The 18,874-nt window shown below is 40.9% G+C and overlaps 1 protein-coding gene across 1 annotated transcript in view; it reads left to right on the forward strand.

The window, feature by feature from the left end:
* The first annotated feature begins 428 nt into the window (after positions 1-428).
* Positions 429-18,874, forward strand: part of ASAH2 (N-acylsphingosine amidohydrolase 2) — a 76,283-nt gene continuing 57,837 nt past the window's right edge. The window contains exons 1-5 of the mRNA XM_057735595.1: positions 429-488; positions 3,987-4,106; positions 7,562-7,718; positions 10,463-10,662; positions 12,465-12,614. Of these exons, the coding sequence (XP_057591578.1) occupies positions 7,592-7,718; positions 10,463-10,662; positions 12,465-12,614 (477 nt within the window). The 5' untranslated portion in view covers positions 429-488; positions 3,987-4,106; positions 7,562-7,591. The remainder of the gene's footprint in view (positions 489-3,986; positions 4,107-7,561; positions 7,719-10,462; positions 10,663-12,464; positions 12,615-18,874) is intronic.

The raw sequence follows: 18,874 nt of genomic DNA on the forward strand, positions 1-18,874 counted from the left end.
GAATTGCTATGTCAACCCATTGTTGGGTTGGACTGTGACCCAGAGCTCCTGAGTCTGGTACCATCCCACTGGTGGTTGGAACCAGGTTCCAGGGTCTTTGGCTGCAGGGCCATGGGGGTCCCAGGGCTAGTATTGGCACTCTGGTTGCAAGGCCAGGTCTTGGACCCTCTAGTGGACAGGGCTGGGTCCCAGGGCAGCTGTGGGTTTAAGGGATCTTAAGGCAACCAGCCTGATGGTGGGTGGGGCTGTTTCTGCCTGAATAGTTGCTTGGCCTGAGGCATTCCAGTACTGCTGCAGAAAGGTTGTTGCATGTGGCTGAGTCCCAGAGCTAATAAGCTAGAGGGAGGATTCCAAAATAGCACTTACCAGCACCAGTGTCCTCCTGGTAGAACAAGCTTCTCAAAATGGCTGCCGCCAGTGTCTGTGGTCCCAGAGTGAGCTCCTCCGGTTGCCTCCTGCTTCTCTGGGAGACTCTTCAAAATCAGCAGGTGGGTCTAACCCAGACTCCTTCCAAATTATTGCTTCTGACCTGGGTCTTAGAGTGTGTGAGATTTTGTGTGCACCTTTTAAGATTGTAGACTCTATTCCCCACAGTCCTCTTAATCTCCCCAAAGTAAGCCCCACTGGCCTTCAAAGCCTGCAGGACCCCTGGGCTGGGGAGCCTAATGTAGGGCCCAGACCCCTCATTCTTTGGGGAGAACCTCTGCAATTGTAATCATTCTCCCATTTGTGGGGTGCCCACCTGGAGGTATGGGTCTTGATTATACTGTGAATCTGCACCCCCTACCCATCTTGTTGTGGTTCCTTCTTTATGTCTTTATTTGTACAAGATCTTTTCCAATAGTCTTCTGGTCTTTCTCATCAATAGTTGCTTTGTAAGTAGTTGCACCTCTCCCTAAGTTACCCTTTATACAGCGAAAGCAAAGTACATTCTTATTCTTATTCTTATTTCTTGATCCTCCCTCCCACTCCCCCTTTTTTTCTTACCAGTTTTCAGAGAAAAAAACTAGTTCCCTAGCATCTTGTAAAGGTAATCAATGAGATTTTTAAAAATTTCATTATGACTTCATGGATTTAAGCAAAATTGATTTGCTTGTCTATTGCAGTTATTATTTTTTAAATTGTTCAAATTGACCCATTTTTGGCTAGTGGGAAATCCTAGTTCTTTTTTGACACAATTATAATCATCTCAATGACTACCTTGATTTCTGGTATGAAAAAGTATTTCAGGTTCATGTGTTTCCTACCCCAGACCCAGTACCAGCCATTTCTTCAAGGATCTCTTGTTGCTTTTAGCAAGGAATTATATTTAGAGATCACCATCTGGGTGCTAAATCAAATACGATATGGTTTTTTAAAGTAATTCTTCAGTTATTCCAAGAATTAAAGAATGAAAAAAGGATGTGACCATTAGCATGCAGCATATGAAATTAGCATCAAGCCTTTTAAGGCCCCTACCCTGTAGGCATAAGTAAAATATTAAGAGAAATTGTAGTGCTAATGATTATTGGTTAATGGTTTAGGAGTTGGGCATTTCAGAGAGTCGCCTCAGTGTTAGAATGTTAAGAGACAGAGGACATGGTTTGCTTCATCATCTGCTAATGAGAAGTGAACACATGACTTGTCTATCCTCAGAAGCTGCCATGCCAGGGTCAGGGTTGAAGTGATATAAACAGCAAGAGTTTGGTGAAAGGCAAGAGGTCTTGTCTGGGCATCTGGAGACTTGGGCTCATATCTTAGAATCATTATTGTTTTAATCATGTTCACCTTTAACCATCCTTTCCTGCTCTGGAAGCCCTTTAACCTTTCTGTGTGTGTCTCCTCATCTGTAAAATGGGTAGAACATGAGTGAGTGTCTTGTGGTGATGAGTTGAGAAGGATAGTCATCTTTATTCTAGCAAACAGGATTTGTCTGATGGTCATTCAGACAGAAATAAAATACATGTACGAAATGTTTACAATGATTACGTCTTCCCCTCACCCCAATGTAGTCTTATTTCTGGCTATAGGGGTCAGCTGTCTTGATGGGCGCCACAAGTCCCCTTGGCCCAACATTTTTCCTTCACTGACTCTTTCTTCCACGGTGCTTGGAATCTCCTTGATTCTCACCTCCTTAGTGTTCAGGTATGGGCCTTCAAATGTTGTCTAGGAAAAATGATATTATGCCATGATTATCTATTAACACCCTGATTAAAATGAGCTTATCTGACTCAATTGTGGGTCATCTGGCTAGTCTCAGTAGGAATGAGCTTGGCATGGCTCCTTTTTATTGGGAGAAAGGTGTCTGGAGAGGTCCAGAAGAGAACACATTTTAGATCGCAGGGCCAGCTTAGAGGGCCTCCCACCGTAAGGGAGAAGGATGGGAGAAGGAAATCCAAAGGCAAAGTCACTAGTGGGTATCTGTTGTTTTTATTTTACTTTGATTTTATTTTGGAGAACTACCCTTCCCTCTTTGGGTATGGTCTTGTTAAATATCCCCTCAGTGGAAGGGATAGGTATATGATCTGGGCTAGGTCAGTCAGTTGCTGTCTTTTAGGAACTGAATCCAGAGCGGAGCAATGTAAAGACCTAAGGTAGTTGGAGTGCATCCATCTTGATGGTGATGCCCTGAAGAGATGGTTCAATAGCTCCTGCCACATAGATCCTCAGAGCTTCCCTGATCTCTGGCCTTCCTGAGCATATATCTTCAACTTCTTTTGCTGCCTTCTGCTGAATTTTCTTCTCTCTCTTTCCCTAGCTGCTTTAAGTTAGCTAGATTTGGTCTCAGAATTCTTGGTGTCAAGCAACAAACATATATGCGTGACAAGAAAAAAAAAAAAACTTGTCTAATACCACAATTTAACCTGTTGCCCTCTGTTGTAGCAGAGAGATAGCTAAGACACATTACTAAATGCCCTATCTGAAAGCACTTAAATCTAATATTTCCATTGGAACTTTGGGGCTGGTCTCTCTTAAAACTCTGTGTGGAATTCAGTACCCTATTGGTCTTCTTCAAGTTGCTTCCTGAACAGCTTGGATTTCCTAGGGAAAAAGAACTTTGTTTTCTTTCTTTCTCTCTTTGTCTTTTGTGGATCATTGCTTAACTTCATGATGTTATACAGTGTACGTTCACGGAAATGAGCTAGAACATTTTATTTTCCTCATTACAAAAATGCTACATGGCTATCATAGAAAATGTCAAGAATCAAAAAGATGAAAATAAAACTCACCCATGATCTTATCACCAGATAATTTCTTTTTAACATTTTTTTGCTGTACTTTCTTACAGTCTTTATGGTCACACACATATAAATGTGTATACTTTACAAAAATGAAGATCATAATGTTTGCAAACTTAAAATAATTTAATGACATGAAAAATTCTTATTCTTTCCTATCTTTATTGGAGTATAATAGCTTTACACTGTTGTGCCAGTTTCCGCTGTACAAAGAAGCGAATCAGCTGCATTTATACATATATCCCCATATCCCCTCCATTATTTCCTTCAATATAATTTTTAATGGTTGCGTGCATTCTTTCCCTTTTGTATACTCATTGTTCACATTCTTAGTTCATCTAAAACTTTGTATTCTTTTTATATATGAGAATCTAAAAATTCACTTGTCTGTTCTGAAATTATTGTAAATATTGCCTGATGGGGCCCATAGCCCACACTAATGACCAGCATATATTATCTCTTCCTCTTGATCACTGGTTGAGGGACTAGGGATAAACAAAGCAGGTGCTATTTTTTTGTGTGTGATCCGGGTGGGAGCTTCACACAGACCTTGATGTACTGGAAGAATTGTGTTGAAATCTGAAATGACCTTCAGCCTGGCAGCCTTCTGCAACTCAGGACCTCAGTATCGGACTGTCCCAGGGGAGAGTTGACTGATAAGTCATTTGTTATCAATACACTTTAATCTCTTCCATGTACCAAACCCACAAAGCTGTGCTAAGGAGAACTCGAACTCTCCTGGACATGACTGTGAAAATTTTTCCTCAGTAGGTTTCAGAACGTGCTGAGAAGTCTCAGCTGAGCAACATTCCAGGGGAAGGCAAGCAATATTCTGTACCATCACTTGTTTTACCAGGATATACAAGTTCTTCCGAGTGGTTGAATCAGGTAAGAATGCCTGTATTGTCTTGTCTTGGAGAAGGAGGGCGGGATCTTGAATCATCCCATTGTCTCAGAGATCTTGATGAAAACTCATTTTCTTAGCTTTAGAAACCCATTTTGCCAAAATATTACTTTTTACTGTCACAGTCTTGAAAAATAGGAGACCTCAGCGTGGTAAAGATGTAGCAAGTGGCTTGCTACTGTGGCATTAGAGCCTCACCACAGACCTTGCAGGATTATGCTAGATTAAGTGGGAACTATTTGAAAATGTACAATCCTTTAAAATGTAATCATTGGTTCGGCTTTCCAAGGTACATTTGCCTTCTGAAGGGAGATACAAGGCATTTGCTTTCACGTTTAAATGGAGATCCTAATCATTTATAAGAAATAACGCTGATGGGTTCAAAAAGAATGGTAATATGCTGGTGGTAATTCTGGCAACTAAATAGAGTGGTGAAATACAGGAAGTATTGTTATAGTGGTGACATACACGAGGTATTGTTGAAGTGGTGAAATACAGCAGGTACATTGTTGTAATCCAAGTAAGAGGTGGAAACTCTGACATTAAATCAGGTGCTATTGTTGACTTGTGTAAAAGGTCAGTGGTGGCAATTAGTTCAGCAGAGCAAAACTAGCAAAAAAAAACCTATATACACACACACGCATACACATATATTTCACGTCATGTCTGTTACATAGGCTTTTACCACATAGCCATATTTACATACATGATCTGCATGTATGTGCTGGGGTTGAGGGGTCCAGCTGTCAGTCATCCATTTTTAATAGCCTTCTTTGTGCGAAAGCTATCTCAGCTAGCAGGAAGGCTCATAGAAACCAAAGCTGTGTGCAAGAACCAGGTCTACAGGGTTTGAAGTTTGCTACTGAAACAATAGCTAATGACTAGTAAACCTCTTTGAATCATCAAAGTTTCAGAGGCATATCTTAAATGTGATTTCTGATTTGGGGCAGACAGTGAAAGTTGTTTTGCCCTAAATTTGAAGTTGTCCCTACCAGTGGTGGTGAAGGTGATCATGGTGGTGATAATTGGTTGAGGAAAGCCTGCTAATGAACAAGCAGGAAATGTGGGAAGATGTTCCAGGCTCTTGGTCCACTCCCAGTTCAGCCCTACCTCTGAAGTGTTTGCTATAGACTGATTTTTAACCTTTAGTCTATGGACTGCAAAATAAAATGACTACAAAGACCAGATAGATAAGGCCCATGGGGTAGATGCAGTGGCAGGTTGGAGAAAGTTTGCCCCATCTAAAAGGAACAGCAGCTATTAAGTTTTTTTGTTTTTTGTTTTTGTTTTTTTGTTGTTTTTAAATTTTATTTATTTATTTATTATTTTGGGGGGAGTACACCAAGTTCAATCATCTGACTATTAAATTTTACAAAGCCCTTGGAGCATGGAAATGCTGGATCAGTGTTGCCATATTTTATGAAATATTTTGAAAGAAAGCCTGAAGTTTCATATTTGTAAATGTAGATTCTATTTCTACAGATACATTGTAAGCTCTATCTTGTTGACTAAGTCAAATTGAAATGAAAAATTGGGCCATACTAAACACATCTGTTTGTTGCCAATTTACAGCTCTTGGGGGTAGCAGCGTCTTAGCCACATCGTACCCATTTGTGGGGCAAGTCTTGGGACTCCAATCTCATCTCACTGCTCAAGCTTCCTTAAGGTTAGGAAAATGGACTCTGACGTTCCCACCTGTGATTCGTGATTCTTGATTCTTTAATACTAGTCTCGCATAAACTCCCTTTAAGGCCAGTGAGGAGCACAGAGTCTTTGCTGTTTTAGAACCTAACGATAAATGTTAACATTCTGAACACCTATTACAGTCCATGAAACAAACTGTTACTGCATCATCTCATCTTATTTTTATAATAACTCTGAGATAGGTACTAAAATTATCTTCATTGTCACATGCCTATTTATAGATGGGGACACTGATGCTCAGGGTTGGGGATGATATTCCAGGGTCACCTAGTAAGTGGCAGAAATGAAATTTGAACTCTGGCACCAGACTTCAGAATCCCATTTTTAACCATCATATTATACGAGAGTGAGTCAAAAATTATCCCCACTCCGGTTACGTTAAAACTTCTGTTGGCCACACTGTCTCATCAGCACTTTCTGTTCAAGGCTACTGTCTCACCAGTCACTGCTCTGCAGGTGTGAACGTGTTACATCAGTTCATTTGTAACTGGGGTGCAAGCAAAAATGGATGCCCTGCGTGTGATTTGCATGAGAGAAGAGCAGCGTGCAGGGATTCCTTTTCTGTGGTCTGAGAGTGTACCTGGTGCTATATTATTTAACAAAGACTTAGCGCGCAGTATGGAGAGAGTGCTTTGTCACGAAGTAGGTCACCTATAGTCCTGATCTTGCTCCATTGGACTTTCACCTGTTTGGTCCCTTGAAAGCAGCCCTACGAGGACGAAGATTCACTTCTGATGAAGAAATGAAGACAGTGGTGCGTTCATGGCTCGCAGCTCAGCCTAAAACATTTTTTAATGAGGGAATATGAAAACTGGTTGATGAATGGACAAAGTGTACTGAAAATCAAGGAGATTATTTTGAAAAATGATGTATTTGTCTTTTCTAAAATTTAATTAAAATAAATTCTACAGCCAGAGTGCTGATAATTTTTGACTCACGCTTGTACTTTCTTCTGCTACATTATGTGAGTTTTTAGCTTCTATAGTCCCTCTGAGTTATAATGAATTCTACTCCTGAAGTATCTAAAGGAACCTGTAAGGGCGTTTTCTCCTTTTGTAGCACACAAGGGCATTATCTTTATCCTCATCCTTTGACATGGAGTTTGCAAAATGTGTGGGATCCTTCTGATCACTGGAGAGGGAAATTTTACAAATGCCTGGCTTGAGATCAGAGATGCCAGTCTCCTTTTCCATGCCATTTCTATTCAGGTAGCAATTGAAAGTTAGAACAGGAAGTTTAAAGGCCAACGTTTCACCTCCTTGTGGACAAGATTCCTAATCCATAGCCACAAAGTACAGCCCTAACCCCAGCCAGCTTTCTGATAAGTATAAGCTGTTGTGGGTACATTAGTCATTCCTGTTGGCAGAAGTGCTCCAAACTAGACCTATGTACAGAGAGCATCATTGCCATAAATGAAAGCAGTATGCCGTATCCAAGGAATATAAATAGGTTTTAGCTTAGTTGCCAATGCCAAATGATGGGTGGTGGCTTCCAGGATAAGCACTGTGCCAAAAAGCGTTTGGAAGCTGCATGTGAATTCATCAAGGAGTGCTGTAATTGATTGGTCTTGTCTTGCACAGGCTTGGAATATGGACCTAGTGGCAAGTGTGCACTGTACCTGGCTTTCCTGGTACAGTCGATTCAAATGAAAGAGCTAAGACATCTTAGCCTTGGGCAGCTTGAAGCATGTGTATTTCAAATTGTTGTTCTGTCTTTTTTTCTGTCTCTTCTATAGTTCTTCCATCTCCGCTTTTCCTCAGGAGAAATGGCCAAACGCACCTTTTCCACATTAGAGATATTCCTGATTTTCCTCCTTGTGATGATGACAGGGATCACAGTGGCTCTTCTCAGCCTGTTGTTTATCACCAGTGGGACCATTGAAAACCACACAGGCAAGTATCACGGGTTCTCTTGGATGCTATTCCTAGCCTGTAGGAATTTTTTTCATTGTGGGGGACACCAAGGCAAGAAACAGTGTCTGCTGATAATGCTGATAACATGACAGTTCAATGTGTACTTAGCAGCCTGGGATGGTCATCTAACCTTTACATTTGTTTCCCTTTATGCATTGATAGCAATTTTTATTAAGTTTACTTTTGCCCCAAATAGCCAGTGCAGCATTTTGACATGCAATTATTTGTCTCACTTTTCCACAGATCTAAGTCTAACTCAGGATTCTTCAAGGCCCTGTAACATGAGCTTTTGCCCTGAGCCTCTTTTTCTCTTTGCCTTCTTTCTGGCATCATCTTCTCAGGGGTTGGGGGTGGGGGAGCGGGTAAAAGGAGAGGGAAAGACCCACTGAATGTCCATTAGTCTGTGAAAGCTTTAGAGAAAGGGGTCTTGAATTCAAATCCTAGGAGGGCCAATCAAGTTCCATAAATGAGCTGGTAGGGAGGTAGCCCAGGGTGGGGGTGGGTATATTTCTGGTGATGAGGGTCCACAGGGCCTCCTGAGTGCTAGCTGTTTGTTGTCATGATGTCCCGTGAACTCAGCTCTCCTGAGTTTTCAAGGGAAGCTGGAAATTGGGGAAGGCGGTTTAGACATCTGACTTTTTTTTCTGATTTTTTAATGTTGGAAATTTAGTTTTCGAAAACTGTCCAGGCTACATTTACAGGCAATATCGGGTCTATGGGTCTTTGATGAAGCCTCTCCTTTGATGATGGTTATACATCTGATAAACAGTAGAGAGGACAGGTGGGGACTGCATGCTTTGACCAAGGTAAAGGGAGGGCTGGCCTCAGGCCCAGTGGAGAAGGAGGCAGCGTTGTTCACCTTGGCTTTCTCTTTTGTGGCCTCTTCTCTTTTCTAATGTATTCTCTACCTGTCCTCATGTTTTGAATTAATTCCCCACAAACCCAGAGGAACAGAGATCCTCTTTTCTTGGAGTGGACAGAATGAGATATAGACTGCTAGAAATGAAAGAATCCATAGGACTTAGTTTCTCTTTTAAAATTAGAGAATCCAGAGCCTGAGGCTCAGGGAGGTCATTAATAATTATAGTCACTATTTTTATAGTAGAAGTTGCTGTTTATTGAATGGTTATTTTGTGTCAAGCACTATGGTAAACATTCTATGCGAATTTCTCATTTAATTCTCACAAAACTCCCCAAAAGGTAGGTGCTAGCCTTAGTACCACCTTACAGATCCAAGACTCTCACAAAAGAATCCCCTTGGCTACATGACTAGGTTTGATGTCGGTTGGCATCACATTCCTACACTGAAATCAGTGAGGCAATAGCAAAGGTGCCCGTTTCCTTCCTTGCAATACTCGATGTCTTGCAGAAAACATGGGCTCGGGGATGGGAAAACATGGATTCTCACTTCACTTAGAATGTGGATGAAAGAGCAGCAGATTCTGAGTTGGAGGATCTGGATTAGGCAACTGACTCATCCTATGCTCTCCATGAAAACTTGCTTAAGTCATTTCTCTGGGTTTCAGTTTTCTTCTAAGTAAAATGGAGGAGTTTGGACTATGCGATCGCTAAACTTTCTTGAGCACCAAAATTCTGGAACCCCAGAAGGAGTCTGCTGTTAATCTCTTGCCTAAGTACTTTCTGACCACTAATGCATTGTGATGCTAACATGTGTCGCCTTGGCCACCCCTGGCTGTTGTCTGGGGTGGAAACAAACAAATAAAATATGTAAGTAAGATGTCTAAATATGTAAACTAAACCAAAGCTATATGTCAGCTGTTGTCTTAAATTTTGAATATATATTAACATATTTATTGTCAATCAACTCTAGGAAGTAGGGTATTATTATCTTCATGTTATGAGAAAGTTGTCACTTTTCTTCGTAGATGAGAAAAGTTAGAGTAAAATAGGTTAAGTCATTTGTTCAGCTAGTAAATGGTAGAGTTAGTTTTCAAACCCGGGCTGTTTCTGGCACCTTTTCTTTTAGTCTCTATCCCATTCTGCCTCCTTTGATATTCATGTGTGTGTGTGTGTGTGTGTGTGTGTGTGTGATGTTCATATAGGATATATGTATTAATATGCATATGTATATGGTGATATGAGAATAATTAAAATAAGGCAGTACTATGTTAATAAGTGTACAAGTGTACAATGATGTAGGTTGCACTAAGAATAGAAGATTTAGAAGGTTGAGGGGGATCAGAGCAAGGTAGAGACGGCTGGGGTGGCATCCTGGAGGTGAGGGGTTGAGCTGGATCTCGGTGTAATGGAAATGAACCAATCCGAAGGGGTAGTGGAGGTTGATTGGTGGACCAGAAAGGAGTAAGGTCTCTGGATGGAGAGAGTGGTAGAAACAAGACCCAGAGGCTAGATTTAGTAGGCTGTGTGCCAGGAACCTGGTGCTTGATTTGTTTGGCTGGAATAGAAGTGCAGGCTAGGTGAATGAAGGGCGACAGGTTTGACAGAAATGGCTTGTGAAGAGAAGCTGAATAACATTTGATAGAGACCTTGATTGTTAGGCTGAAACATCTCCATTCCAAGAAAAAGATCGTCCTTGGGATTATGATATAAAACGAGTTCCTGAGATGTTTTCTCACGGTGTACCTTAAATGTGAGTGAATATACACAGATTTTTCGTTAGGAACCTGAGTTCTCATTGATGCCGACAAGTGCATGGGCTGAAATGTGACTTCTTAAATATCTTATTCTGTTTTTTGATCCAGGTTTTCCGACCACCCAGAGCCCTCCAGCCACACAGGGCTCCACAGCCCCTCAAGGCTCAGTGCTCACCCAGGGCCCCACAAGCGCCCAGGCATCTCCAACACCCAGCACCCCAGAGCCTACTCTATTTCAGAACTTCAGTGGCTACCATATTGGTGTTGGGCGAGCTGACTGCACAGGACAAGTAGCAGATATCACTTTGGTAGGTAAATCATGGGATACACGAGAGGATTGTGGAACAAGTAATTTTATTATTTTGCATCCTGTATTTATTCCTAATTATTATGTCATAATCTCTTTTTCACTTTTTATTGACTTCACTGCTGTCTAACACTATGGATATTGTACTATAAGGAAGAGAGGACTTTTTATTTAACCATAACTCCCTTGTAAATTCAATTGGCCATTTTTTTGTGAATGGAGTGGCAGGGCCAGCAAACTCCACTACTACAGGGTGATGGGCAGGTACCATAAATGACTGAAGCAGGCCAGTATAAGATGATAAATGTCTAATAAGTCCTCAGTTTGGGGGGCAACAGAAAGTGGTGGAGACTGTGGTGCAACTAGAAAGTTGCATGGCTTTAGCTGATCATTGCCACATAAGAGTGTGGACTTCGGGCTGCCCTACTTTATAGTTTTTTTTCAAGAGAAGCCAGAAATTTCTGGATTGAAGTTTTCAGAATTTAAATCTCTCAATTGGGGACTTCCCTGGTGGCGCAGTGGTTAAGAATCTGCCTGCCAGTGCAGGAGACACGGGTTTGATCCCTGGTCGGGGAAGATCCCACATGCCACAAAGCAATTTGTCCTGTGTGCCACAACTACTGAGCCTGTGCTCTAGAGCCCACGAGCCACAGCTATTGAAGCCCATGCGCCTAGAGCCTGTGCTCCGCAACAAGAGAAGGCACCACACTAAGAAGCCCATGCACCGCAACGAAGAGTAGCCCCCGCTTGTCACAACTAGAGAAAGCCCACGCGCAGCAACGAAGACCCAATGCAGCCAAAAAAAAAAAAAAAAAAAAAAAAAAAAAAAAAATCTCAATTGGAAAATGTAAGCAACTCCAGTTAAAACTGGAAATCTAGTGTGGGCCAACAGTGTATTAGCCAAGTAAAACATTTCTCTAGGTCAGGTGTGCCCTATGGGCTGCTGGCATGCAATTTCCTGGCTGTGATGTAAACACACATTTCTAGCCACACTTCCCTAGGGAAACAGAGCATGCGGTTGCCTGATGCGATTTTTCTCCTTCCTACCAAATAATCATTAGATTCTAGGAATTATTCCGTGTTGTCTGTTCTGAAAAGTGATTTTGGAATGTAAACCTTAAATGAACACTCACTTGAGGGTTAAAGCAAGCAGTAGAGGCAGGACCATGTTGAAGACCTGGGCGCAGCTTTTGAAAGTGGGTTGTATGACGTGGTGAGAGAGGACTTTAAGATAGATGTATTTGATCTGACTTGGCTGAGGGAGGCACAACATGGTAAAAGCCAGGGTGAGGTACCCTCAATAAGGATTAGTTATAAAGAAATCATTTTCTTCAGGAAAAAAAAAAAATCACACACCAAACAACCAAAGTGAAGGGGCCTCCAATCTTCAGGGTATTCCTGGGAATGTGTGATGATGGCCAGGGAACTGTTTCCTTTGATGGTACCTTACACAGGCTGGAGAAAATGTCCTGTTTCAAAGAACAGAGAAGCCCTGAAAGGTCTCCAGCCTTGTAATGGAATTCCTGAGTCACACCAGCTCCTTTCTTGCCCACAGGTCAGTGAATAGCTTCTGCCAACCTGACCACTACTTTGCCTTTGTCTTTTTCTGCTCAGAACAGTAAAGCCTGTTTTGTGATGCTGGCTTTACTCTTGAAAACACATATCCTGTCTCGCTCGGAGCCACAGTGTCACGTGGATTGCGTTCCTTTGCCTTTCCTAAGTAGTCTATTCTTGTATGGTTGTGCCTGGGTTTGGTGGCAGGGGAGTGCAGAGGAGTGGCTCTGATTCTCTCTTCCTCTTTAGATGGGCTTCAGCAAAACTGGCCAGAATGCACAGGGCATCCTCACGAGGCTGTACAGTCGTGCATTCATCATGGCGGAACCGGATGGGTCCAATCGAGTGGTATTTGTCAGCATCGAGATAGGAATGGTATCCCAGCGACTCAGGCTGGAGGTAAGTGATGGAGGTGAGAAAGAGATGACATGATTTAAAGGCAAACTCTGCGGGTGAATGTGACAGTAAGTAAGCCCTCCTGGTTTCTCAGCCAGTGAGTTTCTACTACCCTCAAGGTTATAAGCTCTTGACGATCCAGCAGATAACTGAGTGAGGAGAACGAGCCTATTATGTTATTCCAAGTCATCTTGGTCAGAACTTGCTTCCAGTTCTGCCGATGGCTCCATCCTCATTATTAATGCTAATTTTTTGCAGCCTTATTATGTCCCAGGTAACTGTCATGTACACGCTCTCATTTAGTCCTCTTTGTTAGACGTCTGAGAGCGCCAATTAGTCACTAACCCTCCCCTCAAGTTTTTAGACAATTGAGAATAGAAGCCAGGAATTAAAAAGAATTAAAAAGCAACTCTGAAATGAGGTTGGCCATAAATGCCAAAGATGGGTGAAAGGCTCATGGGGGTTTCATTATACTATTCTGATGATTTTTGTACATGTTTGAAAATTTCATAATAAAAATTTAAAAGAATATGATGTTAGCACTCTTAATCTCTAAATTGTATTGTAGACTATGGCAGGCTCGTCTTTGATTTTTCTCCCAATTTAGACCATGTTACCCACCTGTGGGGAAAGTTGAGCTTAACAGAAGGTACATAGGAGGTCCTGAACAGGTAGCTTATAATATGCAGAGAGGGGGAGGGGAGGGAGAGAAAAATAGTTATAGACACATGGACTTCCAGGTCTCTCTCTCTCAGCAAATTTCTAGACCCTGATCCAGTTATATTTTCTGCAGGGATCAGGTCACAGAAAGAAAGTGTACTCTTATTGTCTGCTCACATATTCACAAATGTGAGAAAGAGGAGAGTCTGGAACATCTAGAATAATGACCGTTAAATGTCCATTATTCAGTGTCATGTTCTATCAGCCTTACTAAATAAACACTTGCTCCTTCTGCTGTGTGAAGGGGGCAGGGAAAGAAATGATGAGAAGCCTAAAATCATTTCTCTAACGTCATCCCCTTGTGCGGAGTAGAATGGAAGTCTCTCCCATCTGTGGAAACATAAGGAGCAGAAGATTAAGTGCTTTCCCCACCCCTTCACTGACAACAAAACTGTGATGTGGGTCTGTTGTTACCCCCAATTTACAGATAAGCAGACTGAGTCTTAGAGAAGTTTAAGTAACTTTCCCAAGTTCACACAGTTAGCTAAAGGTAGAACTGAATTCTGAACAAAAATATGCCTGATACCAGAGTCTACATTATTAAAAGTGAGGTCATCCTATTACCTTGAATAGCATTGACCACCTGCTTTTTGTAAGACACTTTGTTGGTCACTTCAGGGGGGCAGACAGCTAAGTGAGTCATAACCCACATTTCCTATGAGCTCACTACCTAGGGGGGTTTGGAGAAAGGACTGTACCAGAAATACACAAATAACTACAATTTACTGGAATAAAGGACATATTGGTGGTATATTAGTTATCTATTCATGAGTAATAAATACCTCCCCCAAATAGGTACTTAATGAATATTTGTTGTTTTGTTTCATAATTCTGTTGGTGAGGAATTCAAAGCTGGCTTAGCTAGGTGGTTCTGACTTAGGGTAGCTTGCAGTCAAGATGCTGGCAAAGGCTGCAGTCATCCGAAGGTTTGACCAGGACTAGAAGGTCCACTTCCAAGATGATCCACTCATGTGGCTACTGACTGTTCCCTCGCTGTCCATATCCTCATGACAGAGCAGCTGGCTTCCCTTACAGCAAATAACTTAAAAGAGCAGGGACTTTCTCCCACTCAGTAGGTTGTCTTTTTGTTTTGTCAGTGGAAATAGTTGCAAATGATATGACTGATAAGAGGTGAATATCCAGAGTGTATAAACAGCTCATACAACTCAACATCAAAAAAACCCACAAACAATCTGATTAAAAAATGGGCAGAAGACTTGAATAGACATTTTCACAAAGAGAATGTGCAGATGGCCGACAGGCACATGAAAAGATGCTCAACATCACTGATCATCAGGGAAATGCAAATCAAAACTATGAGATATCAACTCACACCTGTCAGAATGGCTATCATCAAGAAGAACACAGATAACAAATGCTGGGGAGGATGTGGAGAAGAGGGAACCCTCATACACTACTGGTGGGAATGTAAACTGGTACAGCCACTGTGGAAAATAGTGTGGAGGTTTCTCAAAAAATTAAAAATAGAACTACCATATGGCTCAGAAATTTCACTCCTGGGTAAATATCTGAAAAAAATGAAAACACTAATATGAAAAGATATATGCATCCTAATGTTCATAGCAGTATTATTTACATTTACCAAGATGTGGAAATAGCCTAAGTGTCCATCAATAGATGAATGGGTAAAGAAGCTGTATACACACACACAATGGAGTGCTAATCAGCCATAAAAATGAAATGTTGTCATTTGTAACAACATGGATGCAGTTGGAAGGTATTATGCTAAGTGAAATAAGTCAGACAAAGATAAATACTGTATACTATCATGTATATGTGCAATCTAAAATATATAACAAACTAGTGAGTATAACAAAGAAATAGACTCACAGATATAGAGAACGAACTAATGGTTACCAGTGGGGAGAGTGAAGAGGGGTGGGTTAAGGTAGGGTTAGGGGATTAAGAGGTATGAATTATTATGTATAAAATAAGCTACAAGGATATATTGTGCAACACAGGGAATATAGCCAATCTTTTATATCAACTGTAAATAGAGTATAACCTCTAAAAATTGTGTATCACTATATTGTATGCCTGTAACATGTAATATTGTACATCAACTCTACTTCAATGAAAAAAAGAGCAGGGAAGAAACCACAGTGCCTTTCATAACCCAGGCTCAGCAGATGCACACCATCTCTTTCACCCTGTTCTATCATTAGAAGCAAATCACCAAGTCCAGTTCACACTCAGAGGTGGGAAAATTATACTTCACCTCTTGAAGCCAGGGGCCTCAAAGAATTTGTGGACATGCAGTACTTTAAAACCACAACACAGGGGTTCAGGAAATGGAAATTAGAGGGAAATTCAAAGTGGAAGTGACACTTGAATGGGCAGAATTTTAAGTGGTTGACAAGGGGAGGAAGAGCTATCAAATTGAGGGCACAGCATGGACACAGAGACATAGGGAGAAATGGTGTGTTGGTCGTAGTTTTTAGGGTCCTGGGATGCCAGATTGTTTTTAATTCTGTGGGTGATGGGGATTCTTAGAAAACTTTTGTGTGGAGGAGCGATGCAGACAATTTTTCTTTAGGATGATTAATCAGGCAGTGGTGTTTGAGGTAGATTGTAGTGGACTAGAGCTAGAGGTGAGGACACAAATTGGGAGACTGCTTAAATTAACACCAAGGCTCTATTGATGAGACTCCAGCTGGGAAAACCATAATCACACTAGGCATTTCAAACAGGGGATTTAATATGGGGGAGTTTTACAAGGTGTTAGAAGGCTGAAAGAACTAGAAAGGGAAACTAGCATTGCAGGAGTGATTTTAACTTTGCCTGACAATTTCCCCTATATTATGTAATGCTGGCATTAAAGTGTTAAACCAATGGGATGGTAGTGAGATTATATTGTGGTAAAAAGCCAAATTAAATGCTAATGAGATTTGGGGATGAATTGGCATAAAAGGTAACACTTGACATAGTTCCTGTGATGAGCCAAGTATTGTTCTAAGTGCTTTGTATATATTAATTCATTTAATCCTCCAAACAACTGTATGAGGGAGGTACTACTATTACATCATTTGATAGGTTGGGAAACTGAGTTGCAGAGGACCAAGTAACTTGTCCAAGAGTACACAGCTAGGAACTGTCAGAACTGAAATTCAAACATTGACATCTTCCTGCTGGAGAACATGCTCTTTACCATAGCACTATACTGTTTTTCTGAGGAATCAAAAATTGTTCTGACTGGGAAATTCATTAAGTAGAAATAGAAGAGTCAAAAGATAGACTTTGGTGTGGAGTGTAGAGGGGATAGGAGGTTAATGTGTTGGGTTGTAGACCACTAAGTTAATACTGGGCATCATTTAACCATCTCTTCCTATTTTTACTTCCCGCTACAATCTGACACCCAGGGGAAAGACCTTTAAATGAAACCACTTACTTATCCCAAGCTAATCCAAGGGGAAAGTGTGAAAAATAAATGTAACTAAACTAGTGCCATTAAGCTTATTATAACACCTGGTTTTAGTCAGGTTCTCAGGCTCATCTTTTAGATTGATGAAATTTCCAGCATGGAATAAAGATTAAAGAAGATCCCCCAAGTAGTGAGGCAGGGCAGGAAAACAGAATGACTTTTCTAACTCTCTCTGTGTCACGTTCTCAAGAGTGTCAGCAATGGGAAATGGAATGGAAACTGAAGTCAAAGAAGTGAGCTGTAGACATTAATGTTACTTCTTCACTCTATGTTAAAATACCCCTCCTTTCATGAAGTAGGAAGCATGCTACTTATAATGGCTATTGGCAGCCACTGCTTTTAGATGATTGAGTTTTTAATCTGTTTCTTTTTCCCCAGAAGTCCCACGTGTCTGACTTCATATCAGAGACTGTAGTTTAGGATAAGATTTCTTTAAGCTGTTTGTAGTCTTTCTCTTTTGTTTTAGAATTCGAGGTTCATAATTTCTGTGTTTTCAAGAGCTTGATTCTTGCATAAACCTGAAAAAATGCACTTAATTCTAAAAATCCTAATGTTACGGTTCTTTAGGAATAAAAATGAGTGGGAAAGGGGAAGTTTAAAGTTGACTGGCAGTTCTTTCTTTTCTGTGACCTTCTTGTCTTGGTTATAGAATTGTAAGAACATCAGCGTTTGACGTTAGTTAAGCTTTCACGGTGTCCATTCATTGATTGTTCCCCTTCTCCCTACAGACATTTCTTCTTCATGAAGCAGTAATAGTCACGATGTGAAAGAATATGTAAGAGTGATGAAGAGTTGGGGTTGGAGTTAGGATCAAACAGAAGGAACATTGGATTTTATTGTGATGGAGAATGTGGGCTGGTAATGTTGGTCTAGTTATAGCCTATTTCCTTTCCACATTTGCCTGGTACTGCATGGTTGCTTATGTGGATGTGGTAACCTAGCAATCAGTGTTTGGGGCATGGACAGGATAATGAGGCAAAATGGTTCGTAGAATCTCCTTCCTGATTCAATGACCACATGATTAGAATGAGGGTGGTGGAGCTCTTCACCTAAAATAGAAGAGGTTGAATGGATGTCTTTATGTATGTTCAGTATATAGCACACCGGTTGCTGCTGTGTCCTTACGTACCAGTGGTGTGCTGGAACTGGCTTGTACCAGCTCATGAGAGCTGATTGTTAAATATTTAGGAACTTTGTAAGCTGGTGGTTAAACTTTTGGTAGGCTGAAATTCACTGTGGTGAGTGTATTTATACCACGGAAATTGGCAGACGATACAAATGAGGGCGTTTGGTTCTGTTTTTGTTTTTCTTTCAGAGAAACAGTTTATCAGCATAATACTGCCTATACCATACTCAAGGTGAACAACATTGCTAATCAACAAAGACACTCTTTTGGGACTTCCCTGGTGGTCCAGTGGTTACAATACTGCGCTTCCACTATAGGGGGAGTGGATTTGATCCCTGGTCAGGGAACTAAGATGCTGCATGGCCGGGAAAAAAAAAAAAAAAAAAAAAAAAGGACACTGCTTTTGCTAAACCCAGATTTGGATTCAGAATCCTTCCAAATGCAATGCTTCTGATAGCAACTACTCATGAATAGGACTGAGTGCGTGAGATAAGCGGTATTTTCCAGCTCTGCCGTAAATGAGTTTTCATCATTGTCCCTGGTATTAGGTGATAGTATCTTGCATTGAGGAAGGTTGCTTTGGGGTTGACACTTTTGCTGGAACATTTGAGTAATTTTTGAGATGAAGTCAAAACATCTTTCACAAAGAAACCACAGTAATACCAAACTGCAGATTACAGCCAATTAAAGCATAATCAGAAATAGATATTTGGCACTAATGTATTTGAAGTCAGTTATACTTCAATAAAAAAGAGACATCTGAGCCAAAAAAAAGCTGCTCAGCAACATCACTGATTTTCTCTGTTGTTTTCTTGATGTGTATATACCATCCCAAAACATTAATTATTCATTTAGATGTTCATCATTTAATTCAATGAACATCTACTGAGTCTCTTTGACTTGCTGTACAGCAATAGATACCTAATTCATTCAGAAAACTCAACGGCTTAAAACACCAATAATCATATTATGGCT

This window comes from Hippopotamus amphibius, chromosome 5 (assembly GCF_030028045.1).
Source record: "Hippopotamus amphibius kiboko isolate mHipAmp2 chromosome 5, mHipAmp2.hap2, whole genome shotgun sequence".
Classification (NCBI taxonomy): domain Eukaryota; kingdom Metazoa; phylum Chordata; class Mammalia; order Artiodactyla; family Hippopotamidae; genus Hippopotamus; species Hippopotamus amphibius.